At 46.5% G+C, this 16,582-nt stretch overlaps 1 protein-coding gene across 7 annotated transcripts in view; it reads left to right on the forward strand.

Annotated features, from left to right (window-relative positions):
• The window catches only part of RALGAPA2 (Ral GTPase activating protein catalytic subunit alpha 2), a 136,587-nt gene extending 120,837 nt beyond the window's left edge, over positions 1–15,750 (forward strand). For 5 of the 7 annotated variants that reach the window (XM_040551152.1, XM_040551153.1, XM_040551160.1 and 2 more), the window contains 2 exons: positions 661–782; positions 12,398–15,750. In XM_040551152.1, the coding sequence (XP_040407086.1) occupies positions 661–782; positions 12,398–12,552 (277 nt within the window). In that variant the 3' untranslated portion in view covers positions 12,553–15,750. Of the gene's footprint in view, positions 1–660; positions 783–9,485 lie in introns of all 7 variants that reach the window. The other 2 variants (XM_040551156.1, XM_040551154.1) reach the window with 2 other exon arrangements.
• Positions 15,751–16,582: the final 832 nt, after the last annotated feature.

Below are 16,582 nucleotides of genomic sequence, written 5' to 3' on the forward strand. Positions count from 1 at the left end.
TCTTGATTTTAGATTGCTTTGTTGTCTGCATTATGCAGACAATAATGCATGCAAGTTTTTTTTTTTTTCCACGTGCATCATTCATTTAGGATACATAATGGTACACCTTCCAGCATCTGCCTTCAATGTAAACTTCACACTTTTAGGATTTGCTTTTATTACTGTTAATTTCTTTTAAGAAGTATAATGATCAAATAAATGTGTGTTTGTTTGTTTGTTTTCTCCTCTATTCTGCAGCTTTTTCCCCCAGTCTAATCATTTTTCTAGTCTGACAGGGTTATTTTAACAGGAAGACGGTGTGCCAGGAGCTTTCCATAATGCTAATTTCTGTTAAAACTGGGTTGTGGTTTCAAAAAGCCTGCACTCTGGAGGTTTTGGGTTTACCCCCCGTAACTTTAGCAATCTGTTGGACCTACCGAGTCACAACTTTTCATGAATGAAGCTAAAAGGTGTCGTCCATCATTTCAAGCAACTGTGTGCTCACTCCTGGCTGCCCCTGTTCAGAAATGTTAAGCAGTATTGTGTAGTTTGGGTCCTCTCTTTTCCACACCGGTGTACGGCTTTGTTAGCGTTTCTATGGGCTTGAACTGCCGGTGTTCTTGCACGTCTTGTAAGAGCATTTAACTCTGTGCACACATTTCCTTAACCTGGCTGTTGCAGCTATGAGGAAAGAGCTCTGTACCTTGAAGCAATAATCCAGAACCATAAAGAAGTAACGACGTTTGAGGATTTTGCTGCTCAGGTCTTTTCTCCCTCTCCCAGCTACTCCCTCGGTGGAACTGGTGAGTCTCTCCACGTTATTCTTCTCTTTAGCACTAAGAAGCACTTGAGCAGCAGATGTACACCTGTTTTTTGTAGATAAATGCTTGCAAATTTAAGAAAACCATTCTTCCCCTGAATCAACTAATGAATATCAAAAGGAATGATGACATTCATTTTAATTTGTTTTGCATCAGAGCTATTCACTCTGTTCCTTTCTTCAGCTATCCTGTTAACCCCTGAATCTAGCAAGGTTAATGAACTTTCTCTCAGTAATGTGCTCTGGTTCATTCAGGAGTGTGGGTTTCTTGCTGAGCTGGGAATATGCTGTTCAAAAGCTTTGCCTGAATCGGTACTTACTTATCGAAAAATAGTTCCTCACAGTAGAAGCCGTTGCTACTAATGCTAAATGGGGATTATGCTGCTGAGATACCAGGGTCAGGGATTAATGCAAAAGAAATGTAAGAATGGTGTTCCACTGGAAAATCATAGCCATGTGCAGTATGCTAGCATTTCCCTTACATATATATGAGCAAATTGCAGGCTTTCTTCCAACACCTGGCCTGGAATCTGTTTTTTTTTTTTCTTTTTAATGTATGTATGGATAAATGTGTGTGTGTATGTGTATACACATTTTTATGCTGGTGATAATTCATCATCTCTATCGAAAGACAAAACTTTAATGCAGAACTCTGTGAATTTATTCCTTGTGTGTCCTATCGAGGTTTTAAGTTAGCATGCATGAGTAAGATATGAACTGCTACTTTGCTGTTTAAATTAAGTTTAAATACGTGCCTCCTCAAAGGGAGCACTGGCTCTAAAATGCAGATTTCCAGTTTTTCCATCCTCAAAAAGTATATGGTCAGTACATGCTGGATTCTTTAACAAAGATTCCCTAATCCCCTTTTTACACTCACTGGCGCTTTCTAATTATTTCCTGCTACACTTTCGGATAGTTTAACAGATTTTTTCAAACCTGTATAAATGTTGCAGGACATCTGTTCTATTTTTCTTTAGCCTGACTTGTTAGCAAATATCTTCCATCTAAACTGAAAAATTGAAGGAAGAAATTAAATTTACTAAAATAAATCACTTACAAATAAAATCAGCTGTGCATCATTGTTTAACATTACTGGCTCCAATCCTTGTGCTTTCAGAGCTTTGTTAGGAGATAAGAGGTATATGCATGTACTTGCATTGGTCGCCAGTAGCAGCAGGCAGAAGGCTTTGGAGATAAGCAAGCTGGCAGAAGTAAAGGGGAGCCAGTGCTATTTACATAATCGCGCCTCTGCTTCCTGGAGAGGCGTCAAGAAACACAGGGATGGCCTCTATTGATCTTTGTTGAACTGGAATACTAAACAACATCAGAAAAGCTTATAACTTAAAGCTTTGATTAATGTTTTTTACATTAAAAAGTAGAACAGCTGTGAATTAAATTCTTTTATACACTCTGCCAAAAGTCTGAGACAAAAAAAAATTATCAATTTCAATAGAAATGTAGATTTTGTGCCCAGTGTTGTTAGCACTTTGGATCATTTATCTGTTGATGCATCAGCAAAAAAGGATGTAGATATTGATATATTTTAAATGTTTTGCTCTATGCATAATTCCATTTGTTTGTTTCTCATGTTTCTCTTGCAGCACGTTGGGATCCTACTCTAATCAAATTTAGTTCAACAAACAAGGACACATTCATTCAATAACGCAGTAGTCATGCTTTCTGAATTCTGTGATCTATTTTCTGTACAAAAATTATTTAAAATGTTCGGTACTATCTGCTTACATTTTTCAGAACGCTGTTAAATAATTAGTACTTGAATGTGACGTTATGATTTCACGATTTTTTTTTCTAAAGACCTGCCACTATCAGGTCCTGATTTTCAGGCTTCCAAACATCACAATTTTACTTTTTGCTCTCAGAGAAGCCAGGGTCTGGCTGTGACTTCTGGGGTCAGAGTCACCACCTTGCCCCCAGTCTGTCAGTCACGATTCCTTTCTGACCAGCAATGGGCAGAGATAAAGGGCTGATATGGGCTGGGGCAGTGGCAGCCACGTCCCTCCTGCCCTCTCCTGCCAGCACCAGGGGCACAGGGGCGGCACAGCAGTGCTGCCGGTGGAGGGGCCCAGCCCAGGTGCTCTCTGGAGGCAACGTGCCATTGGAGGCTTCACATGGCACCCCCAGCATCTCACTCCCGTGGGCTTTGGAAGTTGTCGTGGGGCAGGAATGAGGCAAGAATAGCTTCGTCAGCATGTGAAAATAAGGTTTTCTGGATGGGACGAGCTGCTGCTGTTAGAGATGTGAATCCATGCCTCGGGGAGTGCTCTTTGTTTGAAGGAGTCTCCCCACGTTACCTACTCACTTACTTGTATTTTCAGTTGAGTATTGCTCAACAGCGCTGCTGGCATTGACACGCCAATGGTGTTTTACGTCGGTGGGTGCTGACAAATGTACTGGCACCATCCAGAAACAGGGCAGCCTGCTGACGGCAGCCTTCAGCCTAGCCCTGGCGCTCACAGCCCAGGGAGTGCCTGCAAGTGCTGCCCAAGCAGTGCCCCAGTCACCAAGTCCTTGCGGTTTGTTCTCCATTGGGAATGCAACACACAAGGCTGACACTTCTGTCTAGTGGAGGATAAGGCATACTTTGATCTTTCCTCAAATTGTAGTATCTGTCCTTTGAAATCGAGACCCAGCCCAGGTGAAGTATGAATAGATTTGCAGCCATCTCTCTGCTCCTGTTAGCGATTAGACAGGGCACAGAGTGCTTGGGGCCGCTGGCGCAGCACAGGTGGGGCAGCCGGGAGGGTGTGGGCTGGGCAGGCTGGGCGGCTGCCCTGGAGAATCACAGCAAGGTCTTCATGCGAGAGGGGAACTGCTATTTGGAAAGGGGAAAAACGAGCCATGGAAATATAAATGTGTGGGGTTGACACCGGGCTGTGTTTTCTCCCTTCTCAAGCAGGAAGCCAACTGAAACCACCCACCCTGCCTGGCTTCTAAAGTTTTCAGGTCAATTTCAGGTTATTTCTACTCCGATCTTATTCTTAGTGCCACCTAATTTTAATCCTGTCATCATTGCATATACACGTGCACAATAAAATGGCTCAGTGAGTAAGTACATATTTATTAAAATTAAGACTGTTTTAAGCAGTTAATACAGTACAAGAGGCAAATCAGAAGCATTAAATGAATTCAATATGTAGCTGTTAATGACACACATTGTTGGTGTGTTACTAACCATGATCTATTTATTTGAATTAGCTGTTTTTATGTTTTCTGATACTGCCTCTGGGGATGCTTCCCCTAGATTCAAACGGGCTTCTTAAAATCTGCCCTGGCTTAGTTTCCCGTATCATAAATAGTTCTGCAGGTGTTCGTTTTATGTACAAACAGAGTCCAATTGACCTCACTTGCTGTTTTCAGAAGTAGAGCCTTAAACTCCCTATACATATCATAGATACCCCTGTATATCTCAAACGCTGAAAATGCAGGCTGGTGGGCAGAACGGACGTCCCCAAACTCATTTAGGGGATGTGCAGATTAGGAACAAAAGATGAGAATACACTCCTTTGTTGTTAAACTGGTGCATTACATGCTGTATTTTAATTAGGCTGGGTATGAGAGTCAGCCCAGGAAATCCTCAGTAATCCAATGCTATTGAATTATTCTTATCCATTCCCTCTGCAGATTTCTCTCCTTCTAAAGGATGGGTTTTTAAGCTGCTATCTTATTCTGCTCTTGCTCCCTCCGCCAAAAAAAGAAAACAGTTATCCAACAAAATATTTGTATATGCTTAAAAAACAAACAAACAAAAAAAAACATAAAATCTAAACAGGTGCAAACAGATACAGAAGCGTTCCAACTTTAATTGCCTCTGGTGCCTAAATAGCATTATTTTTTCATTCAAGCTCAGCAGCCAGAACTGTGTTGCCTCTTCGAAAATAGAAGTAGTTGGATATTCTAGAAGGGAAAAGAAATGGCTGTTTGGCCAGAGAAGTACTTAGATTCTACACTTTTATTTGCAGGGGTAGCTTTCAACTTTCAAGTGAACCTACAAACCTGCTTTTCAGCGCTGCAGGCTTATGGTTAGTGCTTCAAAGGGTTAATTGAAATGGGCACACTTGACTGCTGAGAGGACTGATCTAATCACTGCCATATCCAAGTGCATCTGTTCACCATGAGGTCATTCTTGTGCATGCTAATGATTTGGAAATAAAAGCATAATGCTTGACGTTATCAGAAAGGATATAGTGTAAATCTTTACTTTTTTAGTTGCTAATTGCTACTGCGGAATGAAACAGCAGGCAGAAGAATCTCAGATTATTGCTTTCCATTTTCATTTTTTAAAGCATCGTTTTCAGTGGACTGTCAGGAAAACTGTGCTGGAAAACTCTGACATGTGGTATCTGTTGATAAATGGATTCTTTAATGAATATTATAGCATTGCCCAGGAGCAACACTTGAGTTGAGGAACTATAGACGTTTTCAGTATTCCCTGGTTTTAAAGCCTTGGGAGCCCTGTGTGCTTATTTACATAAAACTGAGATTTTGCAGCCTTTTTGTTGAAAAGGTGACACATGCTTCTCTTTTGTCTCTGGACTTTTATATGCATAAATTTCTTGTAGAAAACATGTAAGTGTACAACAAACAAGATTTGGTTTATTTTAAAATGCTTTTTACTAAGTGCTGAGCTTTATGTTTTTCACTTTAAAGCAAAAAGAACATTTCCAATGGCTGTGTAGTTTTAAAATATATTTTTGGCAGAAGCAAAACAAAACCTGGAGTTACTGTTGTCTTGAACATACTTGCATTATTTTTAAATATAATTCAGCAGTGACGCTTTTTGGTTTGGTTTGGTTTTGCTATTCTTTTTTCATTCCTTGTCTGTGAAAATCCTTGTCTACTTGAAAATCTGTAGGATGTTTGGGCAGTTTTGTGTACTAGGCAGAATAAAAGTCTCTCTGGGTTTTGTGTAATATTCATATTTTTGGGAAGCTGGATGGAGCTGAATATTAGAAAATGCCCATCTGAAAATGAACGGCTGTGGCACGGTACTACTTACAGCAAGTGCAGCACATGCCAAGTGTTGAGTTTGACCGACACAAGTGTGTTGCCTGAAATTGAAAAATGAGTTCCTAGTAAGTGAGAGGTGCAGCATTCCCTAATGCCCTGGCAGAGCGGAGCCCCCCCCAAGACAGTTTTCCAGAGAAAAGAGGCGGTGCTGAAACCATCCGGCAGCAGTTGCGGACAGGTCCGTGGACGTGCTGCAGTGGGAGCGGCAGACCCCTCGTGTCCCAGTGCAGCACTGCCCATCCTGTGTGGAAGGACGCACACCGTGCTGTGCCGTGCCACTAGTGCGGAGCTTGCTATGAGGGCTGCGGGAAGCCAGCCACGCTCTCTCTGTGTGGGAGGCTACCAGAGGGAAATTTGCAGTCATAGAAGTGAATCGAATTGTTGCAGTGGTAGAAGTTGTCCAGGCAGTAAACAAAGGGGAGAAGGCTGGGGGAGGTGGAGCAAGGGGTGGGAAGCTATACCAAATGGGAAGGGACTGCAGGTATTAAATATTTTTCTCTTTCCCTCTGAAGATCATTCAGGAGGAGGCACAAGGCACTGTGGCGCTTCTCCTCCCCGTTTCCCTGGGTGGCTCACACTCGGGCGACTGGAGCATCTCTCACGTTGGCTCAGCTGTGGCCCACCACCTCTCGTGTGGGTCTCGGGGCTGCAGCTCGAGCCCGGCCGCCTGGTCGCTGACCCCACTGGTCTGTGCACGGCACAGCCAAGCCAAGCTGCATGCTGGTTTGGAGCAGCTCTCAGCACCTGCGGTGCCGTGTGTGCATGACTCCAGGACTTGTCCCATCCCATCACTGCTGGTGGCAGAGCTCTTGCTGCAGAAGGGGGAGGCATCCCATCATGGCGTTCCTCTCATGGTAGCTCTCTACTCATCCAGCAGTTCTTGGAGGCCCTGCCTGTTCCTCTGCATCACGAACAGGCAGAACCCTGTGGGATGCTGAAATTTTACCTCCCATCATTTTCAGTCCCAGAGTTTTTGTTTTGCGATCGTAAGTGCACTGTTCCCTGCTTGGCTGCTCGCAAGTGTATCTGTACACGCACTAACGAACCATGTCATGAACCTCACCAGCCCTCAGACACCAAAGTGTCTTCCTCCCTGCTTGGTAGAATTTTCTCTTGGCCATGGTCACTGCTTGGTAGCAGAGAATGAAAAGGTGCCAAATGAAATTTTCAATTGAATCAAGCATAATTACCTGGCTTAATGAAGGAGGAAAGTCAGGAGGCTCTGCAGAAAACCCAAATTTACCCTTTCTCCCCAGAGATGCCTTTCAGCAAGATGCACGAAATAAATCTCATGTTTTCCACTCCCTCCTTCCCTTTCGCTTAGTGACACCCACATGAGGTATCCAAACAATGTGACACGCAACTCTGTCCACCTTCTGCCTCTTCTAATGGCAAAGCTGAGAAACCCTGATGCTTTCTGTGATGACAGATGGGTGCTATGAACAGTCAGAATTTTGCTGAATGATGAGGCAATGAGCAAGTGGAAGTACAGCCCTTCCCACACAGGAGCACTTGCTACAGTCTCAAAGACAACACTAGAAATCAGAAACGCCGATTTTCCTCTGTGGGACTCGGTCAGTCAGTGAAAATCTTTTGCAGGCTGTGGCATCCCCCTTAATTAATCTGCTCCGGCCTGGAGCAGTCTGAGGGGCTCAAGCACCCCACTAGCAGCTGGATGGGAGGAACGGAAAGGAAGCTCCCATGCCTTTGGCATGCCACACCACTCTCCAGGGCTGGTCAGACCCCTCGCGTTTGTAAAGAGCTGGATTTTGTGTGTGTCGGCAGCACAGTATTTTACATATTTTCATGAAAGAGAAATACTCTTGTCTAGTTATTGAAATTCCTGGCTTCCCCATGAGGGTCAGAAATGCTCTGTTACCCAACAGGACAGTCATGGCAAGTACCATGAAGCAAATCCTAAGGTGGCATCAGCTCTGTGCCCTCTGTAGCTCCTCTGACCCGAGTACGCTGAGGCAAATGTGCGTGGTGTCGACCAGGCTGGCTTGGGGGGCGTACGAACCATGCAGGGTGGCAGGGGAGGCATGGGACCGCTGCCACGGCCTGCAGTGCAGCGGGTGGTGTGAGCCCAGCCCCTCAAAAACTCCAGATGAAACTAGCAGGGGGAGGTCAGGGTGGCCCCATCCAGAACACCCACCTTTTCTTCCGCGGAGGGGCCAAATGCAGGTGTCAAGCAGCTGCCACCAGTGGCAGAACATGGCATAGTTCATCAGATGGTGCTACGCAAGACACCTGAGCAAAGGAACACACGGTATAGATGCAGAGCCAAAGATTCGATCTCTTACATCCTTAATGCATAGTTTGCTGCTGTACCTGCATTTCGGGTCATCGGCATTTAAACGTGTTTGGTTTTGAATGAACGCAGCCACAGCTCCTTTACCTATTGATAATGGCTTCAGAACACACTCACATGGTATTTTCAGCCGTGTCCTTGTCAGTGGAAAGCAGAGCAGGTCAAAATGCTACGCGGATTTCCTGTGTGATTCTCTCTGGAATTTTCTTGCCTCCACACTTACTGGGGGAGGAACAAAGGTTTCCACAGTGGTGTCATGGCCGATAGGCTCACTGTGGCGATAAGTCGTGGCCTGTGTGAAAAACCTCATGGATCTACCTCAAGTGCAAAGCTTTGAGATCCTCAGTGATCACACACGCCGTTAGGGTCCATTCTCATGCACATGGGTTCACCCCAAGTGGCTGGTAACCCGGCCGCCCTGGTCCTCCCGTGCACCAGCCACGCTGACCAGGTATAAAGTGTGCCAGGCCTGCTTTGCCCACTGCCACGGGCTGGAGCTCCCGATGTATATGTAGCTCCAAGTGTAATGCAGCCACCTGTGACGGGGAAATTGCTTAAAAGAGTTTTTTTGTTGTTTTTTCCTGGGGAACGTACCCTGGTGTTGTGTGAGAAGCCTGGTTTGTTCTATTCAGTAGATTAAAGCAAATCAGATTTCTGCAGCTCTCCAAAAGATAACTTCATTTAAAGCATGCTTTTGTCTGTATTAGTAACTGAATTTTTAATCCCCTTCTGCAAGGAACTTATTCTAAGATCCTAAGGTTGCATCATCATAAAGTACTCATACCTGCAAGAGCTGCGGAGGTGTCTGATCCTATTGGTGTGCAGGCATACTTTGCACGTGCTGTGTTTTTATGCACAAACTTTACTTTCCACCTGTGTGAAGTTTATGTGGCACAGTGACGTGTATGTTGTTCACTCTGATTTTTTAACCTTGCTACAGTGTAATAGCAGTCTAGGTCCCCAAGAAGTCTCAAATTTTACCCAGATTGAAGCTGTATGATCACTAACAATGTTGGAAATGTAGCTGGAGTAAGAGGATGCTGGATGCCCATGGCACTGTGTCTGCAAGTTTGGCAGAAGTTGAAGACGATGATTATTCATTTTAATTTTTGCCAATGTTTCCTCCCTCTGCTTTTCCAATCAATGCACCAGCAGGAGCCAGAAGAACGCCAGTAGTCGCTACTTTCTCCCCAGGTGCCTGGTGCTCAGGCGGCCCTTTCACTCAGCCCACTGCCCACCATGCTCGGCTTGCTGCTGAGTGCTCGTGGGCAGCTGGCCTGGCCTTCGCGCGAGCGCAATGTGTGTGCTGTTCCTGTATTTACACCATTTTGTGTTCTCTCCCTTTAGATTAGAATATGTAATGGTCTCGTTACGGTAATTGCCGCAGGTAAGAGCGATGCTTCCCACAGGCCATGCTTCTGGCGTCGCGCTCCATCACTAACCATGCTCCTTCTTCTCTTCCTCCTCCTCCTCCTCTTCCTCCTCCTCCTGTGCTGGCGGCTCGGGCTTAGGCTGTCGCTGCCTCTCTCTAATGTTGTCCCACCACCCCTGCCCTCCTGCTGCCTACAGGGAAGAGCTGATGTGCTCCCCATGGGCAAATTCCCCCTGTGGCAAATTCCACCTGTTTGGTTGAATTTTGAAGGGCCTGAGCACTCCAGGGGCCCACTTGTGAGTTGAAAATGAATACTTTTTATTCAGTACACCATTCCGGAGCTGCCGCTTGATTTTTACAACTTCCAGTTGCACGCTGTCTGTGCACCCTGTGAAACAAACGCAGTACCAAAGCAGCAGTGACAAAACGAGCGAGCCCCTCAGCAGCACCTGCACAGCCCCATGCCCTCTCCCCAGCCAAGCAAGCGAACAAAGTTGCAGGCTTCCCCCACAAGGAGGCCAAGTAGAGTTCGTGTCAGACAGCTTGCAAGTGGAATTATAATATTTGTATGAAAGCCTTTATCTTTTGTGGTTATTACTCGCTCACTCTGCAGCTGCTGTCTCTCTATCAATCATGGTGGTTCAGAGGCTGCTCCAAGGTTGACTGCAGAGCTCAGGACTCGCTGGGAGAAAGTTGTGACTGAAGGAATGTGCAGGCTGGGGGCCGGAGAGTTCTGGGGTGGGGGGACCGGGCTGCGCCTCGTCCCACGCCCCTGCCCGCCGCTGCCCGGCCTTTCATATGCGCAGGCGAGTCATTGTTGGGAGCCTGCATGAATATTGCTTGAGCTTGTCCATTTGGTGAAAACTGTATTATTTTGACCATCTGCCATGCCGCTTAACTGCAGGAATGTAAAGTACGGCACCTCCCTCACACTCCCTCCCTCCCCCACGATTTCTCCCTGCGAACAACACCGCAGGTTTTCTTTTTAATCCCAAACTGACAGCTCCACATTTTTCACAGAAAATGCCTTTGCACATTGTCATGTTTTTCACCGTTTTTTAATGCGCTATTTTCCCTTCAGTCAGTTGTCTTGAAGTATAAATCTGGTAAGTGAAGATTGCATCTGAAATGTGAGCACCAGGTTGTAAACTGGCTGCAGGACTTCAGAGGAGCGGGACAGGCTTTAGATTTAGCTGCAGCCAGACCTCAGCTTTATAGTGATTATCATGTTGATTCACCAACATATCCAGAGTTAGCTACAGCACAGGGCTCAGGTCTTAATCCTTCAAGTAAGGAAACAAAATGAGGGGCTGCCTGTGCCCGACAAGCACTGCAGAGTTCCCAGGCACTGGGCAGTCACGAGGTTCGCGCGCTGTGTGGACGTACTGGGTGGCACTGCCAATGCTACCAGAAAGCCCCGCCAGGAGCGCTAGCAGCTCCTTTGTTTGCAGGGCTTGCTGATAAAGTGTGCTCTCCCTAACGCTGCAGGTCTCTGAACCAGTTAACCAGAACATTTGATTCGAGCATTTTGATGCCTTCAGCACGTAACCCAGGCGCGGGCTGAGTTGCAGAGTGCTTCTTGCATGCTTGAGTCACTCGGGTTAGTGAGCTGAAGGTGTGTTAGACATATCCCTGCAGTCATCCATCACGTAGATTAAAGGCAAATAAAGGCACAGCCAGAAGATACAGACCCCTGTCAAACTGGAAATAGGTTTGTGCTGCAAAATCCAGACATTGGTCCGAGTTCAGAGGTGCTTATCTGGCTGCAGGGACCGGCCCAGGCCTCTGGTTTGGGCTCAGCCCCGCTCTGTAACACGAACAGGGGCTGCAAACACCTGGGCACGGGGCCATTCCTCTGCCGCCAGAAAAAAACACACAGAGACAGAGAGAGAGTTGTAACATGATTTAAAAATACTGCAGCCCAAGGGAGCTGATGAAATGACATTCACACTGAGAAATGCCTTGGGATGAATCAAAGCCCCAGCAGCAAGAGCAGTGCAGTGTTGCAGCATGCATGCAGGTATTCCCCAGCGCACAGCGGGGGCTGCGCAGGGGACAGGCAAGAGCTGTGCACACGCACACTCGGTTTTATTCATTTATTTTTTAGTTCAACATTCATATCCCCAGCTGCTCTTATTCCGACAACCCATCTAGCCCTGACCTGTAGTCATAATCACCTCTGGGGAGTAATCGAGGTGTAACTTCATGTTGTTGAACAACAAAGCGTAAATGCACGTAGCATGCACTGCCGGCGTCCAGTATTTCCCAGCTCACAAACACCATTCCTGAGTGCTGTTTGTGAGAACAATGACACCGATGGGCATTTGGTGTCCTGTTTGAGTCATGGAGCTAAGGAGAAAAACTTGGGATTCTTTATTTTTTATCAGCTACCAAGACACGTTCCAGGGAGCCTCATGAAAGTGAGCACGTTCTGGAAGCTTGCTCTCAGACCTCTGTCATAGACCACATACAGAAAAGCCTCTTAGTGAAATGCAGCAAGAAATATCATTGTAGTTGTACACATGTGGAAGAAACATTTTCTGAGTTCCATTTTGCCTTTGTGGTTGTGGCTAGAGCTCTGTGTCAGGCCGCTGCAGGTGCTGTGCAGACCAGTGCGGGGGCCGCTCACAGTCCCACACCAGCTCTGTCTGGAAGCTAGCAGAGAAACCACTCATTTCTCCTGAAAAGCACAGGGTGCAGCTCCTCAGCTGCCTGGGCAGAGTCTCTGACATAAATGTTCAGATCAGCTGTCATACCCCTGAGTAACGTGGAAGAGGCGGTAGAGAGGGGCTGCCCTTTGCAAAGCGGGTGTTCAGCTGTAAACACAGGTTGCAGGCAGGTTGTCTCATTTCTTAGGCACCTTCTCTATGCCCGTTCTGTTTTCCAGGCTGCCTCACCACAAGTGCAAGCACCGACCTTACTGTCACCATAGGAATAGAGCTAGCGGAGCCAACGTCGCCGATGCTGCCACGTGCTGCCAGGAACAAAGTCTCTGGGAAGCTTCGCCGCTCCACCAGCACTCTCAGCAAGTCTTCCAACTGAAGGGCTGTGGGAGTGCACCCCCTTCAAGGAACCCTAAAGACCTCAACATGTATTGAGCCACGTACTTTGCCAACAGAACTTGAAATTTGGGATGAGCGCGTGCTGAAGGGGATGGGCGAGGGGTTTGCTCTGTAAAATTATCATTGGATGTATTCACGCAGCCATCCTCGATGACCAAACATCACCTGGGCTATCACCATGCACTCGCTTGACTGTTGCTGTTGCAAGGAGCATGGCAGTGCTGGGGAGCCCTCCCGGCAGCATGTGCCTCTCCTCCCTTGGCACCTGTGTGCAAGGCAGCTGTTGCAGCAAGAGGCCACAAACCAGTGCTGAAACCAGTTACCTAATGTAATTTCAGAGCATTGATTGTAGTCATTCCATCCAACACATAATTGTGTATTAGGGAATTTTGTCAAAGTGGAAAAGAGTTTTCTAATGACTAGACATGTTACAAATGTCCTCCTCTGAAGTGTGGGTGAGTGATTGAGGTGCTTTTCAGTATCTACTCAACCTCTGCTCCCATTCTGTTTTCAGTAGTCATCCAATGCAGTTTTTGTGCATGTAGCTAAGAATTAGTAATAATCAGAGAAGCCATTGATCTGAAATTCAGGAGGGTGCTGCCAATTTCATCAAATGGCAGCACCTGCACTGAAATCACTCTGCTTAATCATGCTATCTTATTCAAGGTCATCCATCACTACCTATTGTGCAAAATCCTGAAGCTGAGGATGCTCCAGCCTGCATTCGCCTGTGCTCGGTGCACTCAGCACTGCAGCAAGCCAGGCTTCTCAGCTCCTCTCCGGTGTGCTCAGCATGTGCCGGCCTGTGGCAAAGGGAGGGCTGGGGGTGGCAGCACCCTGTGCCAGGCATCAGCCACCAGTCAGCAGCTACGGTGCCAGCTTGGTGCAAACATTTCACATCTTTGCATGTGTTTTAGCCAAAAGACCTCTTTCTCAGCGCTGGCTTTAGCTTCAGGATTGTTTAGTCCTTTCCAATAATGTTTGCGATGGCTGCATAATGTGAACTGCTCACTATGCATGGAAAATAAAAATAGCCACATTTTTTTTTGAAGAGCAAATGCTGCACATCTGCTATGACTACTCACCAGGGCTTGAATAATTGTGAGACAGTATACTTCTGAGGTAACCACTTCACCTTTCCACATCAGGGCAATAATCGGCAAATTGAAACATCTCTACTTAGAATAAAATAAATCTCAAAGCTTTCAAGGACATGTAGTGTCCTGTTGGCACTTTGTGTAGTACGCAAATCTTTTATTTTGAATAAGAAATGTATTTCATACTACATGTATCATATGTTTCCGGGGTGAAAACTTTTTATACCTTAAGAAAACATGTATTATAAAAACAACGGCAACCCAGGAGATGTACTACATGTACGCAAACAGGCAGCATGAGGAAGACATCCAGACCAAAGGCAGGAATGGGCTGATGCTCCACCAGCGAGACGCAACAGGGCACAGTAGCACAAGCCCTAGTGCACCCGGGGGACCTGCTGGTGGCCATGGTGGGGCAGGCACCATGCAGCCCAGAGCCCCCAGCCACTCTCCATGTAGGGGATGAGCGGGGCAGGTGGCGGTAAAGCAGCTCATCTGTGTTACCTTTGGTTTTTGGGTGTTCTGAACATTGGTATCTCTGTCCAGTATGACAGAGATACCTCTGGCCTTCCTGTTCCTTCTCAGGTCTTGTTCTTATCGCTTTTTGTTCAATTTTTGGTTATTATGCTACTCAGCATTTAAATGCACATCTCTGAACTTAATGTGATTTGTCTGTACTGAAGGGGACTGACTTTTAAAGTGAAGCAAAATGCATGATTGGGCCACCATTTTTTGCACTTCTGCTTATGTGTTAACTTGAGCGTCTGTCTGTTTTTGTGTTATCTCTCTGCAGTGCTTCCCTGTACCACTGAGCTCATAGGACATTTTGCTGTTAGCCTTGTGAAGCAGTTTGCTGGTGGCACATCCCCAGGGCATGCCTTTGGCTGGGCACTCTCACCATCCAGGGCAGGAGCTGAGGCACACAGCAAGCGGTTGCGGGGCACAGTTGGCATGCCTGGGATCAGGGTGAGCGCAGGAATCCTGCTGAGAAGGAGCCCGCTGGCCAAGCATTTGACTGACATTTTGATTTTCTGCCTCACATTTTGGTTTTGATTTCTACTGATTGTGTGGGGGTAAATTGGAAAATAAAACGTATTTTAATTTATTTTTTTTTCATGATGGAATGCACGATACTGTCTTGTTCTTAGCTAATAAATGGTCTGAAATCATTTCAAAGGCATTCTGAATAAAGTGAGACTTTTCTCTTGAGAGCAATACGCATCTCTATTTCAGAGAAGAATTAAAACACCAGTAAAAACAGTGTTTTCCTGATGTCAAAAAAAAGTAATATTAATTTGTGAAAATTCAGCTGCAGTTGTGTACCATAAAGTAAATAACAAAGTTGTCCTGTTACCCGTCAGAAACTTCACAGCCCTGAGCTCACAACTTCTTCAAAGAGCAGTGAGCAGCACTGTGACACTGGAGCTGCTGCCACTGGCAGTGGCCGTTCCCAAGGGGTTCTTGTCCCCACACCATGCCCGGGGGCAGCACCTGAGCTCGGGAAGCACGAGCTGCCCCGCACGGATCACCACTGTTGCATGCCTAATGGTTTTTCAGGTCTGATTCAAACCTGGTCAAGGATTTGGGGCTAAAGCCCAGTGCATGCGGTGTGCAGCAAGGCCCTGTGGCTGGGTTGCTGCAGCGAGCACTTGTTACAGGCTGCTCAGGCATGTGCTTCGCTCACCTGTGGATGGGGAGAGACCAACCCACCTGGAAGACATCCAGCTGAAACCCTCTGGCATCTTTTCATAAAGGTTTTGTACTTTTACCAAATAGTTCATTTCTGCTGGACAGCAGGTGGCTTTTGTTTTATCTTGGGTTTTGAAATGCAGTGCAAAACCCAGCAGAATAATTCCCTGACTCAGTTTCTGTTTGGCCAAGTCTGTGTTAACGTAACACCTGGCTACAGCCAAGGCATCATATGAATTAGCCTCTTGCAGCTGTCTAATTCTATTTTCAGTTCAGGGGGTGGGTCTTAGAACCTCAAAAAACAAAAATTACTTTTCTATGTCTTAGAAACAGATCCAGGACAAACTAAGAGGATTTTCACCTCTTCCAAAGAATAAAGGTTCATCACATGAGTGTGTGATTAAAGTGTCTTTATTTCCGTCAGCACTTATTAGGGCATGCCACCTAAAACAGGCAGTAAAAGAATTTTCAGGATCACCTGTATTTCTTACCAGGTCCATCACAGGATGCGGTGTAGAGAAGTGCCCACAAGCAGAGGTAGCTTGGCAACAAGTATTTCTTCCTTCTGGCCATACCAAGAGCTCTTCCAGGCTACAGCATCCTTTCCATTACGAACTGCTGCAATTTCTGCAAACAGCATCCTGGGGCGGGGGGGCACGCGGAGGCCCGAGGCGCCCAGAAAACAAGGGCAAGCTGAGCTGGGCAGAGGGACTGCACTCAGCCTGTCCCGCTGACCGTGCTCGCTTACACCTGAAGGGCACAAAGTGAGTTTATCTGCCCTGAATGCCCAAGAGCAGCTCTCTGGCCACAAAGGGGATTGCAAGGCCACCTGGTAACACATTTAAGAGTGAATGCTGCGGTTCAGAACAAGTGATGCCAACCTGGCTGGTCTTTCCCCAGCAAAGGACTTTGCTGTTAAGCATAGGCAGCACTGCTGTCGGTGGTGTTTCCCCACCTCATGCTTTGGAGCACTCAAGACGGTGCTTGGCCAGCAAGAGCACGTGCGCTTCAGCAGTATTTCGGTGGCTGAGCATACTCCCAGCACGCTGAACCTGCACACATCCTCATCATCACCAGCCTCCTCCGAAGGGGCTTTGCAGCATCTTGCTAATAATACTTACAGAGCATTACTAAACCCCAGACGACATTATTTATATACCATTCATTGCAAGAAATGCATGATGACAAGGCCTCCCTTCCTAAGCTGTGTAATGCCCCATTGCT

The sequence above is a fragment of the Cygnus olor genome, chromosome 3 (assembly GCF_009769625.2).
Source record: "Cygnus olor isolate bCygOlo1 chromosome 3, bCygOlo1.pri.v2, whole genome shotgun sequence".
Lineage (NCBI taxonomy): Eukaryota > Metazoa > Chordata > Aves > Anseriformes > Anatidae > Cygnus > Cygnus olor.